This window comes from Leptopilina heterotoma, unplaced genomic scaffold (assembly GCF_015476425.1).
Source record: "Leptopilina heterotoma isolate Lh14 unplaced genomic scaffold, ASM1547642v1 Lhet_7, whole genome shotgun sequence".
In the NCBI taxonomy this organism is placed as follows: domain Eukaryota; kingdom Metazoa; phylum Arthropoda; class Insecta; order Hymenoptera; family Figitidae; genus Leptopilina; species Leptopilina heterotoma.
This window is the reverse complement of record NW_025111161.1, coordinates 1,409,273-1,433,017: the sequence shown is the minus strand read 5'-3', so window position 1 is coordinate 1,433,017 and position 23,745 is coordinate 1,409,273. Positions and strand designations below refer to the sequence as shown.

General features: G+C 26.5%; 1 protein-coding gene across 4 annotated transcripts; it reads left to right on the top strand.

The window, feature by feature from the left end:
* Nucleotides 1-21: 21 nt before the first annotated feature.
* LOC122510500 lies at nucleotides 22-22,711 on the top strand. 4 transcript variants are annotated; one of them, XM_043625192.1, is made up of 11 exons: nucleotides 22-758; nucleotides 4,600-4,827; nucleotides 5,227-5,424; nucleotides 7,716-7,844; nucleotides 8,156-11,673; nucleotides 13,974-14,211; nucleotides 14,360-14,537; nucleotides 14,617-14,808; nucleotides 16,071-16,607; nucleotides 16,711-16,944; nucleotides 18,752-22,711. In XM_043625192.1, the coding sequence occupies exons 2-11, from the start codon at nucleotides 4,631-4,633 to the stop codon at nucleotides 19,805-19,807; spliced, it is 6,477 nt and encodes a 2,158-aa protein (XP_043481127.1). In that variant the 5' UTR covers nucleotides 22-758; nucleotides 4,600-4,630; the 3' UTR covers nucleotides 19,808-22,711. The 4 variants fall into 4 exon arrangements, with proteins under 4 accessions (XP_043481127.1, XP_043481126.1, XP_043481128.1 ...); XM_043625191.1 differs by having other exon boundaries at nucleotides 22-762; XM_043625193.1 differs by lacking the exon at nucleotides 7,716-7,844 and having other exon boundaries at nucleotides 22-762.
* Nucleotides 22,712-23,745: the final 1,034 nt, after the last annotated feature.

The following is a 23,745-nucleotide window of genomic DNA, read 5'->3' as shown; positions in this document are numbered from 1 at the left end:
CCATTTAAAAATCCATATTTCTTAAATACTTTTCGGCTGTTTAACAAAATGAATTATGAATATTGTACAGTAAAGAATACAAGAGCAATAAAAAGACGAATGTAATTAAAAATAGTAAATTAAAAAACTTTATTTCATATAAGTGTGAAGCCTTGTGTATATACAGTTATATCCGACTTTCGGTGATTCTGTATTCGTTTTGTACAGTGTGTGATCAGTGTGAAATGGAAGGAGAAGGAGAAATGGTTGGAAAATTATTCTCGGAATAACAATACAATTACGCATTGGTGCAACAATAATTGTCTATGCGGGTCGTCGTTGAGAAAAGCATCATGAGATTCTCTCATGCTTTTAATGTTAAATATCGCCAGTTACTTTGAGTGCAGAATCAATAAATCATTGCGGGGAAAAGGAGAGGCGCATCCAGCGGAGAAATTTTTTTTTACAGAATTCTGGGAAAATTTTGTTCATTGTGAAAGGAGTAAAAGACTCATCTTTGAAAATAATGGTGTCGTATTAATGACAGACAACACGTCTTGCAGATGAGTGTCTCTTGAAAGAATGAAAAGACTTTTCTGTTCAGTGATCTGTTACAGGAAGTAAATGACATTTGCGAAACGAGAAAGGCGTATTCAGGTTGTGGTCGTCAGAAGCACGTTGCAGGGAACGACAAGTGTCAATGAGACAGACGATTAGGCACGTGTGACCGCATTTTCCTCAAGTTCATAATGCGCTGCAAACCTGAGGAGCCTATTCGCGTAAGTACGTATTCTCAGTGTCACAACTTTTAGAAGGCATCTCACGTTTACATGCCAACGTCATGAGCCTTGCTTTTTTTGTCAACTTATGCTATATTTACTTCCTAAAGAATCTTCCTCCACACGGATTTCAATGTTTTTTTGTTTCGCTCTTTTGCAATCTTTTGTAAACCGAATATTATTCTTCGATTGTTATTGTTGCAATTTCTTTGTTCGGTCAGTTAAGTCTGATTAGCCAATTTAATTGCTTTTTGTTCCTTTAATACAGAATTTATTGAAATACAGAGTAATATTGAAATCAATGCGATATTAAAATGAGTTAAATTATACACACCCTAAAAAAAGTAATCTTGATTTTATCCGGATTCCTCTAAACTGAATGCATATTTTCCTCTCATGCATGGTATCAAAAGAAAAGCTATTTTACTGCACTAAATTAAACGTTTCTAATTAAATAAATATAATTAATGATTAATAGTTAATTACTTACATTAATTAATTTATTTATTTGTCTATTTACTTCATTTGAATGAAATGTTTTTGACATTTGAACTTAAAAAAATTGTTTTGTTTTATTCTTAACCACCAAAGAATAATAAATATTCTATACATTCAAGTGGAATACCTACTTTTGTTTTGAGAGGAAAAATTGAGAGGATATTAGAAGAAATCGTTGATTGTCGAAACGTTTATTAATGTCACTTCGGTATCTACATTTATATATATCTACTGAAATACAAAAATGTCTTTTTTGTTTGACTTATAAATTATGAAATTACCACGAATTCTAATACAAAACCTTCAAATTAATCTACCTATTTCTTGCAACAATTTCTTTTCAAATTAATTCTTTAAAAACTATCATAAAATTATTTACTTATAAATTATTTAATAAATAATTACCTACACTTAAATATTTAAAAATTAATTCAATTTTGAAGAACACTTAGTTTTTTTTAATTTTAATTTCAAATTTTTTCAAATTCTTCGCAAAAATTCAATTATGTTCAAAAATTTTTAAAAATACTTTGCAAAATTTCAATTATTTTCAAAAATTTTAATAAAATTCTCCGAAATTCAATTATTTTAAAAAATTTTATTGAAATTCTTGACAAAATTTCAATTATTTTCAAAAATTTTATTAATTTCCTTGTTAAAATTTCAATTATTTTGACAAATTTAAATGAAATTCTTGGTAAAATTTCAATTATTTTCAAAAATTTATCATCATCTTTAATTATAAAACAATAAATATAATAATTTTCTTATAAATGTTTGAATTTCAAAAAGGTTTGAAATTTTTGAAAATCCTAATTCATTTGGAAAAATAATATTGATTAAATATTTATTTTAAATAAAACTATTGATGTTTTTGAATAGTTTTACAATTAAAGAAATTCGTAAATAAATGTAATAGAATATTTTTTAGAGTAAATCAGAATATTTTTTAAGGAAAAAGTTAAAATTTTGTTTATTACAATTCCTTTATTTATTTTATAATAATAATTTCGCAACATAATTTTATTGATTTCGTATTTTTTGCAAACATTTATTTTTCACTGTTTGACCATTTTCATTGCAGGTGTGAACGGAACAGTGTTTACCGGTATAAACGAAAGTGATTTATAAATATTTAATTCATGGTGTTTACTAACCGGGAAATGTACAGGAAAAGAAATATAATTCTGAACTTAATAAATATTTTTTTATAATTGAAGAGTAATACCGAATAACGATCTACGTTTACAGTTGAGTAATTTTACAAGAGACATGAAAAACGAAACTGTCATTCAAATGACAGTAATAATTGCTTTTTACCAGAAAGTCAGTAATTAGATTAGATGCTATAAATGAAAAACCACAATTTCTTTGAAAAAATTCTACAAAAGTAAAATTAAGCTAGTTTTTATTGTATCGTAAATTGTTATTCTATTACAACTTAAAGGCTTGTTATTCAGTGATCGCATTTTGTTTAAAGAAAAGAATTGAATTATGCGGAGCACGTGATCACTAAATAACATGCCCTTAAGGGTAGGGATCGGTGAAATTTCAACCACTCGATATTTACATTGCTAAGGTGTGGCACTTTTTCTTCTTTCATTATTTAGAATTTAAATTTATTCTTCACTGTTAAAATTAAAAAAAAATTTTTTTTGACCTTTTTTAAAAATATTTTTTTTTAATGAAATTTAATTTTTTTTTAAAATCATACGATTGATTGTTTAGAATCAAGAATAAAGACAACGAAAAATAAAAAAAGTGGAAGAAATTAAATTTTGAAAGTAACACCAATAAAATTAAGGCCAATTAAAATTGACCTCGTTTATATGCGTATCGTATCTTTTTTACAGTTTTTCATTAATTTTTCGAAAATTTATAGGTTCATTAAAAAAAAATGAATTGTTTTTTAATTTTCCAAAGTACCTATGTTATAATTTTAAATACCCAAAATTGTCAGAAAAAAATTGACCACACAAAAGTCAATAAAAATTTTTAATTAAAATCTTGGTAAAATTTCAATTATTTTCAAAAATTTTATTAAAATTCTTGGTAAAATTTCAATTATTTTCCAAAAATTCAATTATCTTTATAAATAATATAATTCGCCGAAATTCAATTATTTTCAAAAATTTAAATAAAATTCTCGTCAAAATTTTAATTATTTTCAAAAATTCAAATGAAATTCTCGTCAAAATTTCAATTATTTTCAAAAATTTAAATGAATTTCTTGGCAAAATTTCAATTATCTTTATAAATAATAAAATTCTAGTTAAAATTTCAATTATTTTCAAAAATTTTAATAAAATTCTTGGTAAAATTTTAATTATTTTAAAAAATTTTAATAAAATTCTTGACAAAATTTCAATATTTTTAATAAAATTCTCGTTAAAAATTTCAATTATTTTCAAAAATTTAAATGAAATTCTACTCAAAAGTTTAATTATTTTCAAAAATGTTAATAAAGTTCTTTGTAAACTTTCAATTATTTTCAAAAATTTTTAAATTGTCAGAAAAAAATTGCCCACACGACAAAAGTCAATAAAAATTTTTAAATTAAAATCTTTGAAAATATATCTGTAAATTTTTTTTTTTTTTTGAAAAAGTTGAATTGAATTTTTTTGAAACTTTGAAAATTTACTTAAAATTCAATTAAAAATAATTGAAATCCTGTAAAGAATTGTATTATTTATGAAAATAATTGAATTCTTGCAACGAATTTAAAAAATTTGTTTTCAAATAATTAAAGTCTTTTGAGAATTTTTATTAAAATAGTAGATTTTGAAAATATTTGAATTTCAGCGATATTTATTTATAAAATGTAATTGAATTCTTGCAAAAAATTACATTTTTCTTGGAATTTATTTAGAATTATATTAAGAATAATTGAAATCCTATGAAAAATGTTATTATTTATGAAAATAATTGAATTCTTACGACGAATTTTATTACATTTTTTTAAATAATTGAATATTTTAACAATTAAAGAAATTCGTTAATAAATGTAATAGAACATTTTTTCGAGTATTTAATAATTTTTAGAGTGAATCAAAATATTCTTTATGTCCGGAAAATAGTCAAAATTTTGTCTAGAAATCAGGGAAAAGTCAGGGAAAAACAAAATTAATTTTTTGTGGCAACCCTAATAATGAAAAATATCAATCAAAAGTAATATAATTTTTAAATAATTATATATATTTAAATTTAATGAAAAAAGCTTTACTATTCGAAAATTAGTTGACCACTTGACGAATTTTGACTCTTATTAGAAACTTTTGTAATTTTAATTTTTCCTCGAATTATTATTGACCAAATTGAAAATTATTTATTTATTTATGTTAAGGTGGACTAGAATAAATTAGGAGACATGCCTCATGGCTGGAGGCAACGACCACATCAAACAAGGTGGAAGTTTCGTCAAAACGAATGTTTGGCTGCAATATCATCGTTATCGCGAACCGTGTTTCATATTTGAACCCCCTGCAAGTGAAGGCTTTCAGCGTCGTCATCAGAAAGAGAAAAATCGTCTCGCTTCACGAAGTATTGATACATTACAAGAAGATATTTTCCGGTGAGTAATCAAATTGAGAAACGAAAATAATTCTTGTAATAATACAATAATAAAAAATCTATTTGTGAAACTGCTAGATTTAAACATCAATTTAAGTTTTAGTTAAACTGTTTTGGTTGGACTGGTTCTAGTTTCATTAGGAGAAATTCAAAATTTTAAAGTAAAATTAAAACCAAAAATCTAATTTATTGTATCTTTTGGAAATTCTATTGGATTTTATTACTAAAGATTCAATGTTAAATTTATCAATCATTAGTTGACATTCGTCTTGAATTTCTCCTATTTAACTTGAACTTCATTGAAAGATTAATAAATTCATTTTTGTGAAACATACTTTTAATTTTCTTCTTTTCTTTTTTACGAAATATGCATTTTAATTTGCTTGCATTTTTATTATAGAATATTTTCGGAGTCTCTTCATTGTGATCTGAATATACTAATCGGACATGAAGTGATTTGCACAAATAAATGTATTATTAAAATCAGATCACCGTTCTTTTATAAAGTAATTGAACCGTTCTTTGACTACAGTGAAGAAATCATCGCTTGTTGTCTTAATGCACCAGGAATATTTCAGCAAATCGAACGTTTTGTGAGGTATATAAACGTTAATTTTTGAAAATGAAAAATAAGTAATTAAATAACCTGGATAGTTAAAAGACACTTTACGTTCCAAATTAGATTTTCCAGAAAAATGCTCTTGAAGTTATTACTTTGAAATTGCTCAAAATTCATTATTTAGGGAATATCCAAAAAGATAATTGAATTTTATAAAAGTTTCGCTTTTAATTTTTATAAATACTATAAATGAATAACTGGGAAAACTGGCTATTTGAATTTTTTATAATTATGTTATTTACAAAAAATTTTATTTTCAAAAATCATCTTCAATTTTTGATTGATTTCAGATACAAAATTAAAAAAAATATTCAACTTTAATAAAATTCTTGAAAACAATTTAATTATTTTCAAAAAATTTTTTTAAATTCTTCACACGAGATTTAATTATTTCAATTTATTCGAAATTTCATGAAATTGACTTGTAAACAAATAGATTTTAGAAATATTTTAGTTCCATGTGCACTTTTTTTGAAGTAATTGAAATTTTAAGAAACTTTTTCAAAATGTATTAAAAATAATTTAATTAGAGAAGAATTTTAGTTAAAATTTCTAGAAAATAATTGAATGAAAGTCTTGAAAATAGTTAATAAATTATTGGATTTCAAAGGATATGAAATTTGAAATTTTTAAAAATCCTAATTCCTGTAGAAAAATAATAATAATGATTAAATATTTATTTTTAAAAAATCTATTTAAGTTCCAAATAATTTTGCAATGAAAGTCATTCATAAATAAAAATATTATAAACATTCTTTGGAGTATCTAATTATTTTTAGAGTGACCTAAAATATTTTTTAGGGTCAAGAAAAAAGTGAAAGTTCTATTTGGAAATCAGGGAAAAATAAAATGGCAACTCTGTATATTCATGTTCAATTATTTTCATAAATAATACAATTTTTTATAGGATTTCAATTATTTTTAATATACAATTTTAAATAAATTCCTAGAAAAATGTAATTTATTATTTTTAAAAATTATTTGCAAGAATTCAATTACATTTCACAAATAATGAAATTCTTCGCTGAAATTCAAGTATTTTAAAAATCTACTATTTTAATAAAATTCTTTCCATGATTTCAATTATTTAAAAAAAATGTAATAAAAATTCGTTGCATGAATTCAATTATTCTTCTAAATAATAAAATGCTTCACAGGATTTCAATTATTTTTAAAACAATAATTTTAAGTAAATTTTTCGAAAAATGTAATTATTTTCAAAAATATTAAAATTCTTCGTAAGAATTCAATTATCAATTATTTTTAATACTTTTTGCAAAAGTTCCTTGAAAATTTTCAAATCCATTTTTTGTTTACAATTTAATTTTACAATATTTCGATTATTCAGAAATTCTTCAATTAAATATTTAGAAAATATAAACTTGAAATAATTTTTAAAAAAAAATTCAATTAAACTTTTTCAAAAAAAAAAAAAATTCTTATAAAGAATTTTATCAACAAATTTTTAAATAATTGGATTTTTCGACGAATTTTAATAAAATGTTCAAGAATAATTATATTACATTTTTCGAGGATTTCAATTAAAATTGTATTTAAAATAATTGAAATTCTATGATGAGTTTTATTATTCATGAAAATAATTGAATCTCTGTAAAATATTTTAATATTTATGAAAATAATAAAATTTTTTTCGAAATAATTGAATTCTTTTGGGAAATTTTATTAAAATAGTAGAATATTGAAAGTCATTGAAATTAGAAAAATGCATTTTATTTTTGAAAATAATTGAAATTAGGACAAGAATTTTATTTAAATTTTTGAAAATAATTGAATTTTGGAGTAAGAATTTGATTATTTTTGATGATAATTGAAATTTTGACAAGAATCTTTTTAATTTTTGAACATACGTAATTGAATTTCTGCGAAGAATTTTATTACTTTTTAAAATAATTGAATTTCTACAATTATTTGTAACTTTTTCAAAATTCAATTTTTTTCAGTACTTTAATAAAAATCCCTGACTTTATCCTGATTTTCCTGACCTGTGTCAACTCTGTAGTAAATCAGAAACCCATTAAATAAGTTTCAAGCAAATCCGATCCTTTTTTATGAACTTTTTCCTACTGATGTTTTTTACTTTTTTTTTATTCAAATGTGCTCTATTTTGTAGCACTTTTATAAAAGAATAAAAATGTTTAGAATTTAAGGTTCCTTTTAATTATCCAAGTCACATATTATGCTTTTGTGGAGTATACTAAGTTTTTTAAGAATAATTTATTTATCATTTGATCAAGATTTTCTAATTACAGGCTTTTATACACAAATTTTGAAGTTTCACAAGAAGAAAAATTACTAGTACAACTCATTTTGAGTGTCACTTGTAAATTTGATTCTTCAAAACGGTCGTACACTGATGAAATTTCCAACGAAAAAGAAAGGTCTCTATTCATATTTGAATACATTTTCGCAGGCTTTTAGAATCAATTTCTAGATTTCATGTTTCATGGTTTTCAAAGTTTAATAACATTAGAATAGAGAGTTAATAATAACTCTTTGTATTCATTAATATAAAGCAAAATAGAAGCATATTCAAATGTATTATTTTGAGACTTAATACACTTTAGAATGCATACAAAATATAGTAAAAAATTTTTTTTTAGAAATTAGCTTACAATTTAAGCTTTTAAATTTTTTTTTCTAATCTTGAAAGGCTTGAAAGATTTAACAAGTATGAACTGTTTTTGTTTAGGAATCAGAGGAAAGTATATCAGGAATGTAAAATTCTGTCTGGTTGCAATGAAAGGGGCGACTCGATAGATGTAATTTCCACGTCGTCCGATATGGCAGACTCAGGATTAGAAACGGGGTCAGTGAGTCCTCAGGAAACTGACAATTCCGGCACTGAATTTGAGGAGTCTCAAGGTGTAGAATTCACCTCAATGGATGAGGACCTAAGCAAAGTCACTTCAAACGAATTAAGTGATGCAACCTTCGAATCAATTCACTTTGAAAAATGCCAATATAAATCAAGACTCAATCATAATAATATAAAGAAGCAAACACCAAATTATGACGCAACTGGCTCGTCGTCGGAGGCCGAACAACAACAATGCGAATCTTCCGGTTCGTTTGAAGAAAATGCACAAAGATTGGATCGCGTTGAAGAAATCTTCCACTACGAAAACAGAGATCCCTTCTATGAATCAGATGGTAGTGACAATAACAATCAGGACAATTCTCCAATGCCCTCGGACTCTTTCGAATTCGTAGAACCTGAGAATCTTCCTTCCATTGATTACAACAGTGAAGAGAAACCGGAAAATTACAAGGAATTCGAATCGGAGGAGAGTAGTGAGAAGGAGAAGAAATCTGTTGAGAATTTTCCACGAACGAGTGAATCGATTAAAAGCAGTACTACCTCAGTGAATAGTTATTTCTTCATAGACGCTTCGAGTTTGAATGACGATGTCTTTCCTCCGTCCGGAAACTCTGCTAATGAACGTAGTGACAGTTTACCGCCCTATTTTTCTCCTTCTGACAATTACGTTCCCTCGAGAAGGAAAGACGATTTAGCGATGAAGGATAGATTATTCACAAACGTAAAATCGTGTAATTCGCAGAGTGAACAAGTATTTACGGAGTTGAAAATCAATGAATTTCTCAAACCCCGGTCGGAGCCGAAGAAAGTGAAACGAGTGGACCAGGCCTTCGAGGAGAAATTAGAGAAGGAGACGGTCAAGGAGGCTCTTGTCGTTGAAATCAAGGAAGCGGACAGCGGCGAAAGTACTCAACCTTCCCCTTGTCCCGATAACACCAAAATTGATCTGCATATCGATAATCAACAGAAAGGAGGCAAATTCGAAGAAAGTTGCGAAAATCAGTACGGAAAGTCCATTGGAATGTCCATCGAAATGTCCATCGACATAATCGATAATCAAGTAGTTGAGAAATTGGAAGAGAGTAATCAGGTCGATGAAGATCGGAGACCTTCGCTCATCAGGAGAAACACCTTCGAACTGGACTCGAACGACGAGAAACTCTCGGCCCTGAGACAGGAGTACGAGAGACGTCAGGGAAGCCTCGTATTTCAAAATTCCATTCCCCAGTACTCTGGACATCGAGTCGACAACGATTCCTGTTACGGCTCGCCTCTTCACTCGAGTTTAGGTCCGATAAACGACAATTTCTCCAAAACAAACGATTTCTCTAATAAAGTAGATCATGATCACGCCGAAAGAGAGACAAATTACTTTTCAAGATACGATGATATCTTTCCAATGCAGAGGAGCGCGAGTGACAAGAATGTCTCAAATTCCCAGGAGGATCTGTCGGAGAATTGTCAGAGTTTGCCAGTGGCACTGAACAGTATTTTGACGCGTGACGAATATTTACTTCGACGATCATCTGCTCGCGACGATTCAATTTCCGGCGGTGCCAGTACTTCCGATTCCAGACAGATTTCCAGTCCGTCAGTTCGCCGGAAAACCGAATCAACTCCAATTGTCTCCGGCGGATCCGTTTTTCCGATTCTTCCCGAATCGGAGACAAAAGTAAAATCAAGAATGTCTTCCTCAATGACCACGTGGGTTGTCGACATGAGTTCGGGCAAGAAAGTAAAGAGCAGAGAAATGTCACAAAGCTTTTCCTCTTCCGATTGTACCCAAAAATCTGTAACAAGAAAAAAGACACATGAAAAGCAAGCGAGTTTTGGTTTCTTCGTGGATTTCAACGACATGAACATGAAGGAAAAGGAACCGAAAGTTACCCAACCGAAAAAAAAGGAAAACGAGAAGCAGTATTGTGAATTTTTCATCGACATGTCGGACAGTGATGTTTCGCTTAATTCCAAGAAGTCGTCGCCACGAGTGCAAGAAAAATCGAGTGTTAAGAAAAATTCCATAGACCCAAATTCAATTGCAACGAGTGATAAGAAAAATTCCATAGACACGAATGATAAGAAGAATATATTTTCAATGTTCATTGATTTTAAGGAACCGGAGAAAACCGGAACGAATTCCGGTCCAGAGTGGCGGCTAAAATCCAAAGAGAATTTAACTGGACTGGGAAGGAAAAAATCGGTTGAAAAAGAGACGGAGAGCAGTAGCACTGACGAAGCTTGTTTCCCAACCGAAGAACCGAAAGAAAATCAAAGAGAAATAATAGAGAAAAACAAAGGGGTTTTTATGTTCATTCAATCCGACTCGCCGGTTGTACGGCGAAAAACTCTCTCCAGCTCGCGAGCGCCTTTCAAACGTCACTCGTGGAATACGGACAAAAGTCAGGATGAAAATTCGGGAAACAATTCCGGAAGCATTGCCACAAACGGACCGGTAAAGTCCATTCTTTTCCGCAAGGAACACAAACGAACACAAAGTTGCTCCATAGATCGGAAAGAAGTCCGAAAATTCCAGGGAAGAGCGAGCAAATCCAGCCATTCGCTCAGCGAAGCCGCCCAAGTGAATTCTGTGAATGGAATCACAGAGAACAGCAGAAATCTCGACACTTCGACAGAAGATGTTTTCGAGTACGACATTCGTGATACGCCACCGAATTCGCACATTGAAATCATCAACGAGGACATACGAATGAGCGTCAAACACAATAACATCCAAGAAAATCCGATCACAAAAATTTCAGACGACGATTCTTCGAAAATTTGGAACAAAAGTACAGAAGTGAAAAAGCGAAAGAGTGAGACGTTTGATATCAGCAGTGGCAGTGGACCTTCGCCGGGAAGTGAAATCCAAGACTTCCAATTGACAGAGCTTCTCAATGGAGATGTGCCGAAGTTTATTGACAGAACGCCGTTGATTGCATCCGGTGCGAAGATATTTGAGACCCACAAGTCGTTGAATGAGAAGATCAAGAGAATCGAGAGTGAATTGAAGGGACCTGAGTTGTTTGATTTGAAGCAGAAGGAGGAGTCGAAGATGAGTGGCGATTTTGTACGACTTTCGGACTTGGATAGTACACCGACGAAATGTGCGACGTCGAGTGTGACTTTGGTTAAGGAAACTGAAACCTTCAAGCATCGGATGAGTAACAGTATTCCAGAGACGTCGTGGATTGAGAGTAAATTAGTGATTACGAGGACTAATGGACCAATGAAGACGAGACCAAGGCAATTGTCGTGTCACATGAGTACATCTCTTCCGTCGAAGCAAAAATCACCTCTAGAGGATTTGACCAGTGAAAGGGATGTCGAGGGAATTATTTCCGAATCGGATCTCAGTAGTATGCAAAGTAGCATGGGACGATCTGGAGCTGGTGAGCGGAAGATTATTTTCTATATTCTTGTATTTCGACTCTAAATGACAAAAATTGGAAAAAGTCAAAGATTTTTATTAAAAGTATTGGAAAAAATTAAATGTTTAGAATTTATAAGAAAATTTTGAATTTTTGTTGGTTTGCCTTATAAACTACGAAATTACCACGAATTCTAATACAAAAACTTCAATTTTTTCTATTTCCGATAATTTCTTTTTAAATAACTTAACTTATCAGTTTTATTACTTAATAAATTATTTATTATTTATTTATATAAAATAAATAATTTTACTTAAATATTTCAAAATTAATTGAATTTTAAAAGAGTTACGTTTAAAGTTTTCATAAATAAATGAACTTCAAACGGTTTCTATTTGCAATTTTATAAAATTTCAATTTTTAATAAATTTAATTAGAAATTTTAAAGAAATTTTTTTTTTCTGGACTGTTAAGAATTCACATTCTTCTAAAATTAGTTCAATTTTTTAAATTAAAAACTGAACTAATTTCAGAATTGAACTAATTTTTGACTATAGTTAAAAAAAACTACAAAATATTGAATTTTGGAGAAGTTACAAATGATTGCAGAAATTTAATTATTTTCGAAAGGAAATAAAATTCTTTGCAGAAATTCAATTATATTAAAAAATTATTAAAAATTGTCATCAAACTTTCAATTATCTTTATAAATAATAAAATTCTTCTCCGAAATTCAATTGTTTACAAAAATTTTAATAAAATTCTTGGCAAAATTTCAATTATTTTCAAAAAAATTTCCTCAATTCAATGATTTTCAAATATCTACTATTTTAATAAAATTTTTCAAAAGAATTCAATTGAATTTATTCTTTCAGAAAATTTTAATAAAATTTTCAAAAATAATTACATTTTTCGAAGAAATTTTAGATTTGTATTAAAAATAATTGAAATTCAATGAAGAATTTGATTGTTTATGAAAATAATTGAATTCTAGCAGCGAATTTGGTTAAATTTTTTTTAAATAATTGTATTTCTGCAAAGAATTTTATTATGAAAATAATTGAATTTCTGCAACGAATCTTATTACATTTTTTTAAATAGATGAATTCTTTTGAGAACTTTTATTAAAATAGTAGATTTTGAAAACTTTTGATGTTTTGGAATAATTTGACAATTAAAAAAATTCGCAAATAATGTAAAAATTCAAAATTTTTTTATGAATTCTCTAAAGTTTTTTTTTCCAGAACTTTTAATATATTTCCTGATTTTTCTCTTATAAATTGTACGTTCCCTGAATTCCCTGACTTCTCTTGTTAGTAAAATTTTTTTATTTTGTGAAATTAGTCTGGAAATAAGATAAATTTTTGGAAAAAGAATTCAAAATTTCAATTATTAAAAAAAAATTTCCTTTAATGCAATGATTTTCAATATCTGTTTTATAAAAATTTTTCAAAAGAATTCAGTTATTTAAAACGAATTTTAATAAAACTACGCAAACATTTAATAATTTTCATAAATAACAAAAAAAATCACATGAATTCAATGATTTACAAATTTTGTATAAGTTTATTCTCAATGATTCAATTATTTTCATAGATAATAAAAATTCTTTTTATGAATTCCATTATTTTCAAAAATAATAAAACTCATCGCAGAATTTCAATTATTATTTTTAATCAAACTCCTTCAAAAATGTAAATATTCTTCAGAAATTTTATTAAAATTTGTCAAGAGAATCGATTATTTAAAAATTTGTTGATAAAATTCATTATGAAAATTAAATTCTAAGAAACATTCAATTATATTGAATAACATATTTATTTTTGTATTTAAATAATTGAATTCTCGCAGAAATTTCTGATAAAAAATTAATTTGAAAATGAATTTTAGTCAAAAATTTTAGATAATTGAATATTAAAAGCATTATAGCGTGAATTTTTAGAAATAATTGAATTTTGCAAAGGTTTCTCATTAAAATCTTTGAAAATATGAATTTTTCATGGTTTTAACAGACAATTGTATAGAATTAACTTTTTTGAAAAAGTTTAATTGAATTTTTTTTTTGAAATTATTTCAAGTTTTTATTTTCTAATATATTTTTAATTGAAGAATTTCCGAATAATCGAAATTTCGTAAAATTGAATTCTGAACAAATGAATTTGAAAATTCTTAATGAACTTTGCTAAAAATTATTAAACATCATTTATTTAAAAAAAGAATTTTAGTTAAAAATTTTTGAAAATAATTGAGTCAGAAATTGGAACACGTGTCTTTTTTTTAATGCTTTTAAATTCGTGAGATTAAACGGTGTATTCTTGCAGAAGGAAGTACTGAAGAGACGGAAACTTCTAGTTTTGCTGGTGCAAAACCGTACAATAGGCTCGGAGAGGATCTCCTGCGAATGTTTTTGGAGGAAATTAATCCAGATGTTACAATCGACGTAGCTGGGCGTAAAATTAGAGCTCATAAATGCATTTTGAGTTCTAGATGTCAGTACTTTGCTGCGATTCTTAGTGGAGGTTGGATTGAAAGTACGGGGAACATTATATCTTTACAAGGGTAAGTTTTTGAAATTTTATTTTATTTTTATTTTATTATTATTTTATTTTCATTTAGATTTCACTGTATGCCTTTTGATAATTTTTAGCGCTACAGAATTGAGAAATATATTATTACTGAAAATTGACCGTAAATCTTTGAATTGCAGCTATTCTTACAACGCAGTTCATTTTGCATTGTGTCACATATACAGCGGCGAAAGCAACATTCCGGACACAATAAGCATTATGGAATTGGCGACATTATCGGACATGCTTTGCCTGGAAGGTCTTAAGGAAGTGATAGGTTACACTCTGAAAGTTAAATATTGCCACTTGTTTCATAAAGTAAGTATTGTAATTAAAAATGGATATTTCAAGTGAACAATTTTCAGTTTCTTAATCTGAATTTTCTACCTTTTTACAGCCTTGTCAAGTCTGCGCCGTGGGAGTTTTGGAGTGTATGCCTCTTGCTGCAGCTTACGGATTAGATGAATTATACCGAAAATCCTTGAAGTGGGTTACTCGTCATTTCGTGAGAATTTGGCCTTGCAAAGCTTTCGCTACTTTGCCCAGGGAACTCATGGATAAATGTTATCATCAGCATATTGTTCATATGGTACTTTAAATTATCAAACAAATTTTTCCATTTTTTACAGGCCTCGGATATTATGACTTTCTCGACTATTTTCGACTATTTACAAAAAATGCCGCTTTTTTCGACTTATTTTCAAAAATTGCTGCTTTTTCAACTTATTTCAAAAAATTGCGGCTTTTTCGACTTTTCTTCCAAATATTACAACAAAATACCACATTTACATTATAAAATGCAAATTATTTCAATTTATATAATGTGAAAAACAAGGCAAATTTTTTAATATTTTTTTAATTAATGAGAGACTTTGACAACATTTTTAAATATACGAAGATAATAATTTAAATCTTACATAAAATTATTTGTACAGTAATTTTTTAAGAGGAAATCAATGGCTAGCAATTTTTGGATTTATAGTTTTCTTAAAAATCTTCATATTTCAAACTATTTTTTAAGACATTTTCGAAAATTTTTTAAATGGTCGAAGATCTATAAAAATAAACACAAAACTTTCATTTTTACTTTCTTCAATGGAAATTTATACAAATTAAAAATTAAATATAACCAAATCTATCAATTTTAAAGAAAAATAAAAATCCAGAAAGAGTCAGAATATTTTCTGACCATTCACTTCCTCTAAAAAAATTACTATAAAAATATTTTCTGAAATACTAAGATTATTTTCTTGGTATAATTAAAAATGTAGTCGACATTTTCCCTTAAAGTTCTAAAACATATCTATAATTAAAAATTTTTTGAGTAATTGAAATTTTGTAAAATTTAATTAAAATTAATTGACTTTTTTCAAGTTATTAAAATTTTTGAAAATCAACTTTTGAAGAATTTTAACTGAAAATTTTGAAAATAGTCGAATTCTCAAAAATTTTAATGAAAAATCTTCAAATGTAAATTTTAAAAATGAAAATTAATGAAAACTATATAAAAATACGAAAATTTTTTCATTCTAATTTTTGAAAATTTAATTATTTTCAATATTTTCTATTACATATTTCCGAAATTCAAATGCATCAAAAAAAAAATTTTTTGTATTTATAACATTTTGGAAAAAAATCATGTTCTAAACTCTTTATTAAAATTCTTCAAAAATTAATTGGTTTTTTAAAATTATACAAAAGTTTTTTTAAGAAATTTAATTATTTTTTTGCGCTTTAAAGTCGATCCGAGGCCTGTACTTATTTTATTTTATTTTTATTTCTCGATTTAATATAAATTAGTCTCTTTAGTGAATAGTAAGAATGTTATAAATAATAATTATTTTATTTCAGTCGCCAGAAAATGTGCTGCAAACGGTAATGGATTGCGACAAATTACTGGCAACTTTACCAAATGTTCGTTGGGCCGAACCAGTTTTTCGATTAGTTTCCGATCTTCTTGATACTTCGGTGAAATTTTTGTCCGACAATTTTTCTGGAGTTTTAGGCAGCGACAGTTTCCAAGCATTGGGAAAAGATTTAACCTGGAATATTAGTCGTTTAGAAGATAATTTCCTTCTAGCTGCTGAACGACTACCTCCCGAGCAAGCTTGCAGAAGCTATTCGAAACTCGACAAAATGCTGGCAACGTCTCAAGCAGATGATTTAGAATTGAGACTCAAATGTGGACCTCTATTCATTGATTTTCTTAAAAGAATTCAAAGTCGTGTGGAAAAATGTTTAGTGCGAGAAGCTGCGAGGGCATCGAGAACTGCAACGTGGCTCAAGATGGACCTCGAATTACGACGAAGAATACAGGAGTTGGCTTGTCTCGTGATTCTACCTCATGAAGCCACTAAGCGACAGTCTAGACATTCTAATTTTCTTAAAGTGAGTTTTCAACTATTTTAACTTAAAAGTCATTTTTCGAAAAGTGGGAAATTTCTCTCGACTAGCAATACTTAAATGGAAAAATACTTATTTTTATTTACAGGATATGAAAATTGCTCCTGGTAAATTGTCAACAAATCGAAGTCTAGATATAAAGAAAGTGAAGACGGCAATTACGGAATATAATGGAAAGAGTGTAAAATCAACGACAACGATACAGCAAACAAAACGAGTATTTAATAAACCAAAAACCGATCCTCTTGAACGAAAAATGCAAGAGGAAAAACCACCTGCAGACAATCCACTGAGGCCAAAATCTTGGCCTAATAAAATTGAGGTATATTTTCATTTTTTATTTTATTAATTAAAAAAAAATATTAATATTTCAAATTCTTCCTGGAATTAGTTAAATATTCTTAAATATATATATTTAATTAATCATTAAAAATAATAGATTTATAGAAGAATTTTGGTTAAAAACACTAAAAAATTGAATTTTGAAGAAGTTACAAATAATTGCAAAAATTCAATTCTGTTCAAAAATTTATAAAAATTCGCGTCAAAATTTTCATATATTTTCTTTCAAAATAATAAAATTTTTCTCTAAAATTCAAAAATTTTAATAAAATTCTTGGAAAAATTTCAATTATTTTCAAAAATTTCCCTCAATTCTATGATTTTCAATCAAAATTTCCAAAAGAATTCAATTATTTTAAAAAAAATTTTGATAAAATTCTACACAACCATTTAATTATTATCATAAATAATAAAAATTCCACAGGAATTCAATTATTATAATATTATATTCAAGAATTTAAAAAAAAATCACTAAAATTTATTTTTTTCATAAACAATAATATTCATCACAAGAATTCAATTATTTTCAAAATTAATCAAATTCTACGCTGAAATTCAATTATTTTCAAAAATTTTAATAAAATTCAATAATATTTGTATATATCTATTATTTTAATAAAATTTCCCAAAAAGATTTCAGTTATTTAAAAACAATTTTAACAAAGTTCTGCATGAATAATTAATTATTTTCTAAAATAATGAAAATTTCATCAGGAATTCAATAATTAAAAATAAAATTTTGATAAATTTAAAAAAAATCATTTGTTTGAAACTTTTTTTTATAAAATTCTTCGCAATAATTCAATTTTTTTCATAAATAATAAAAATTAATCGCAGAATTTCAATTATTTTTAATATAATTTTTTAATCGAAAAATTAAATTATTCTTAAAATTTGTATTAAAATTCTTCAAAAGAATTCAATTATTTAAAAATTTTTTTTATAAAATTATTTAAATGAATATTTAATTTTAAGAAGTAATCAATTATTCAAGAAATTATTTATTTTTATATAATTAAATAATTGCATTCTCGTAGAATTTTCTAATGAAAATTAATTTAAAAATGAATTTCAGTTAATATTTAGATAATAATTGAATATAAAGAAAAAAAAATTGTAAACAAATGGATTTTAAAATTCTCAAAGAAAATTTTGAAAAATTATTAAAAATAATTGAATTCCTTCAAAAAATTTTATTAAAAATAATGTTATTTAAATTTTTGAAAATGTTGAATTTTCAGAGATATCAATTTGAAATTTTATAAAACTCTATAAGAAATAATTGAATATTAGAGAAATTATAAATAATATAAATTTTCAGAAATAATTGAATGTTGGAGAAAAAATAATATTAATTTTTAGAAATAATTGACAATTCTGTCAAACTATTTTTTTTTGAAAAATTTTAATTAAAATTTGTCGAAATTAAAAAGTAATTGATTTAGAGAAGTTTTTGAGTTGAAAACTCTAAAAAAAATAATTGAATGTTAGAGAAATTGTAAATATTAATTCTAATATTTTTTAAAATTATTTCAAGTTTTCATTTTCTAAATTTAATTGAAGAATTTTCCAGTATTCGTTTTTGACTAAAATTATTAAAAATGGTTAATTTAAAGAAGAATTTTAGATGAAAATTCTATGAGTAACGAGTTTAAAACAAATCGGATAAACTTGAAAAATTTTTCAAGCGAATACATTTAATACGTGTATATTTCTTAGGCACCATATTGAATCCTCCATTTTGAATTTTAAAAATCTGTTGCGTGACATTTAATTCTCAATTTCAGGTAAAGTCCCGATATTTAGAGCCAAGAAACAAGTCTGCAACAAAAGGACCCGCAGTGCCGGTAAGTCAAGAAAAAGTACTAACTCAGAGAAAGAAGATAATGATTTCCTCGTCGGACTCGTCTAGAACCTCGAGTCCCGCGATGAAACGTGCAATCGAAAAGAAACCTGTAAATAAAATCAAATTACAAATAAAGAAAGACTCGAAAGCTCTCTCATCCGATAGTCTTGCCAATTCGAACGCACCACGAACGAATAACAAGAAGGAAATAATCAGCAAGAGTTGCGGAATCACTAGACCAGAGTCGCCATCATTAAAGCTAAAAAATGTCGAAACTGTGGCTCTCTCAGTGGCATCTCTATCGGATCAAAAAACAAAAACAACTGTTGTAAAGAAATCTACAAAAATGGACACCTCAATGTCCACAGACAGTTTAGCGACTGAAAATACAGGAACTCCGAAATCCACAATTTCCAATAAATTATCACCAACCTTAAATCGGGGCCTTAATAAATTTCAAGTCTACGATCGTTCCAAGAAATTCTCACCACCAATGCCCTCGAAAAATACGCCATTGACTCGAAGACCTGGCCGATCGTTGGAGAGTTCAACGACGGCAAGTCGAAATAGAGCCGCTGCCGCCGCTGCCTCTGCAAACGCTTATCACGGATCTCCAAATCTTCGACGAAATCTTCTCGACGCTGCAAAAACACCGGACATTCCTGTAAAACCATTCAGCAATGTCGCTCCGCGCACAATCACGAGGCACACTGTACAATCGGCAAACACAGCTTTCAACGCTAAACGCGATAAAAAGGAATCGCTCTCTATAAGTGTCGACAGTCCCGGACGAAAGACATCGACAAAATTGAACGCCACTCCTAAATTAAGTAGATTATCTACTGTTGGTAAGAAGAAAGGAACTGAAGACAAAGGAAAGCCCAAGAGCGATGCACCGAAATTGCTTACCGTTGGTTCTAGGTCGGGAACCTTCCTGAAGGACGAACCAACAATACTTAAGAAAGCGGACATTAAAACCTCACAGATAGATAGTTAATTCTAATTAGTGAGCTTTCAAAGCGTAAGAATATTTTCCATAATATTATTATTGCCATTAGCTTCGTTATCTAAGTATTTTTACTTTTTTCCTTCAGTTAATTTTTGAAAAAAGATCATTTTGTTTCGAAAACTCCGGTTTCGAAATCGTTACAAAATTGAAAAGATTTTATTTTTATTCTACTAAAAAGGGGCGCGCGTGAATATCCCATAAAGATTATTTGTTAGAATATTTTTGACGCGTTCCGAATAAAAATTTGAGGTTATGTTAGTAATTTTTGGAATGAAAATAGGCAAAGAGGATCAAGTTTCAATAAAAGCGACTAATGTTAAAGTCTTCATTTCATCTAAAATAATAAATAAAAACTGATTTTGGTTTTAAATTAAATACAGAAACTTTCAACTAAGGCAAAATTAATACAAACATAACCTTAAAATGATTTCCTTCTCAGGTACTTTTCTTCGGAGCACGTCACATTTATTAAACACAATTTTAATTTGTATGTAAATTTTATTAGTTTAAATTTTTTATAAAATTATTTTTATAGTCAGTTTTAGAGAGGAAATCAATAGTCAGAAAATATTCGGAACCTTTTTGGATTTATAAATCCAAAATAAAATAAAATTTATAAAATCTATGAATTTTTAAATCCATCCGTAATTTTGTAGAAAATGTTTTTGTATTTCCAAAAAAATTACCGAATGAAAAAAATGCAAAAGGATTTTTTTGTCGTGGATTTTTCAAAAATCCTAAAATTGCAACTAAATTATTATTTTCTCGCCTCGGAAGCAATTTTTTTTTTCTAAAAAAAAAATTATTGATTTCCTCGACTTGGATCTTTTGGCAAATATTTTAAAGGACTTCCAACTTTAAAATGTTTATTTTAAATTTAGAAGTAATTTAAAATAATTTGCAAAAGAAAACATTTTCATTGAATAAACGTTGGTAACTTCAGTTTCATAAAATTCGGACAAATGAAGATTTCGATGGAATAGAAATTCTAATTTTTAAAAATTCGATTCACTCAAATTCTGCTGAATGATATTTCTTCTAAATTCAAATACGATTAGATTACATTTCTTTTAAATCAAAAAAAGATTATTAATTAAAACTTCAGTCAATTGAAAATTGTGTTAAATAAAAATTCGGTGATCTCATGTTCAGTTTTGTAAAATTATTACTATGTAAAAATTTCCGTTACTAATTCTTGAATAATTCTGAACTTCTGTTTGATATTCTAACTAATAATTTCTATATTCATGCGCAACGATTTCCTAATTAGTAATTAAGAATTAAGTTATTAATTAAATCTTTACAATTTTTGACCTACAATTTAACAGAATTCAAGATTATAAAAATACCATAATTAAAAAAAATAAAAATATAATTCTGCCGGTTAGAATTATATTATCAAATTATTTTCATCGCAATCAGTGATTCTTGTTAATTTTTCCTTTCATTTTTTTGGTTTTAAATCGAATCTGAATATTTTTTTGTACTCTAAATTGAATATTAACTAAAATACTCTAATTTCGATTTAATTTGTATCTGGAGATTTTTAGTTCGTTTTGAAAGAATTTATTTTGGAAAAAAGTGAAAATACGGATCGTTTAATGAAAATGGTGGCAAATGAATTGTGGAGAATTTTCATCAAAAACTATTGTATGCCTTTGTACCTTGCATTAGTGATCAGCGATTGAAGAGATATTACAAAAGGTGATTATTGAAAAGAGAAATTAAAAAAAAATCATTAAATATTAAAGTGAAAAATATAATGAAGGATGAGGAAATATTTAAATACTTGATGTGTATCTGTGAATGCTTTTTTTTCAAGTTGAAAGAGTTTCTTTCTAATTCGGTTACAATCATTGAAAACACTTTTTTGTTACTCATTTGCTTCAGAAGAAGCAAACAAAATTTTATTTTCATTGCTCTCATAAATTCACGAAAAAGAACACCCATTTTTCAAAAAGAAAAATAATAATAAAATGAATTTTGCCAAGAAAACGCCTGTGAGCGTTTATTGAAAAAAAAGTGTGCGTGTGAGTGTACGTGCGAAATCTCAGTTTTGTACGAATAAAAATGATAGAAAGCGTGTCTCTACTATAACCGAAAATTGCAAAAAAAATTATGTATTTATTTTTTTTTTCAAATTTATATTATTGTTTCTTTAAAAGAAAAATTATTTATAGTTGATTATTTTTTTTTAAAACTGAATTAATTATTACAATTGATTGGATCAATTGAAAATGTTTATGATTATGAAACCAAAAATAATTTAATAATTAACAAAAAAAAAGAAGAAAAAAAGTCGATTTATTTGTGGCTTAATTAATACTCGTATATGCGACAAAGTCTCGGTGATATTAATTATTTGAATTAGGATATGAAGCGAAATATTTTCGATCACTAATGCAATTAGTGTAATTGTATACTCAGCTAAACAAAAAAGAAAACTTTGGCATAGTTATATAAGTTAATATTATCTCGTAGTAATAATGTGCACTGTATATCGGTAATCGCTAGAACAAAAAAAAAATGCCAGTTCTTATTTTTCTTTAAATTAATTTCCAAAGTTTATTTTAATTCTCAAAAAAGCGATATTCATTGATTTCTTTTAAAAGTTTTTCAATTTTTTTTCTCTTTAATAATGTAACTGCAGCAGATTATTTTTTTTTCTTGTCTTATGGATGTAAATTCTGTTTTAGTTGGCGTATACATGTATTGTTGAAGCGAGAAATACTGAATTGTAGCCAGTCATTATATTTATTTATCGAAAATCTATCTCTATTTTGCAATGTACATTTTTATGCAATATTTGTATCTAGTCATTTATATATTTTGAATATTTACTTTATGTAATGTTATGAAAATATCTCTATATAAAGATAGAAAGTTGTAAAATTATCTAGTACTTTATTTCAACTTTAAAAAATTGCTTTTTTTAAAATCAAAAACACTTTTTTACCAAAGTTTTTAAGACTTTCTGTTTTTGTTTTTCAACTTTTTAAAAAGCTCAAATTCAAAATACTCTATAAAAAAATATCTATAGATAACTATAAAAAAAATTTTTCGAAATTTTTCAAAATTGTAACATACGTATAAAAATATCAAAATTAGACTTTTTTCTTAAAACGAAGTTTCGATAAAAATTTCGAATACTCATTTCCTTTTTTTCTAATAAAAAAAATTGAGAGAAATTTCTAAAAAGTATTTGAATTTTATTTTTCAAATAAAGTGTTATGAGAAATTTTGAAACATTTTTCGATATTTCAAGAAATAATAATAACTTCAATAATTTTGTTAAATAAATGTCTAAATCCTACTTCTTATTTGTTTTTCAACGCAAAATAAACTTTAAAAAATTTCAATTGAAAACTTTCTGAAATTTCATAATTTCTAAAAATTACAATTTTTCCAAACTTCAATTATTATTTTCTACAATATTTTTAACCAAATTTTATTTCTAAATCAATTATTTTTAATAATTTTCCGAAAATTCTTTAAGAATTCAATTATTTTTTAGAAGCTAATTTTTATTTTTAAATTTACAATTGAAGATTTTTCATTAAAATTTTTGAGAATTCGAGTATTTTCAAAATTTGCAATTAAAATTCTTCAAAAGTTGATTTTTAAAAAATGTAATTTTTTTCATCTATTATTTTATCTTATTCCGTAGTCTGCAACTTTTTTGTATTTTGAATTAAAATTTTTTGTTAGAACGTTACTTTTCTTTGAAAATTTCATGAATAAATTATATTCGAACTAAATTTCAGTAAAAATTAGAAAACTTTGTTTTGAACTTCATAAATTTTTAGCGAAAACTAGTAAAATTTATTATTAAAAGTTTACATAATAATTTTTACTATTTCTGAAGAAAATTTCTTTTATAAAAATAATAAAAATTTACTTCAGAATTAAAAAAAAATTTGCCAAGA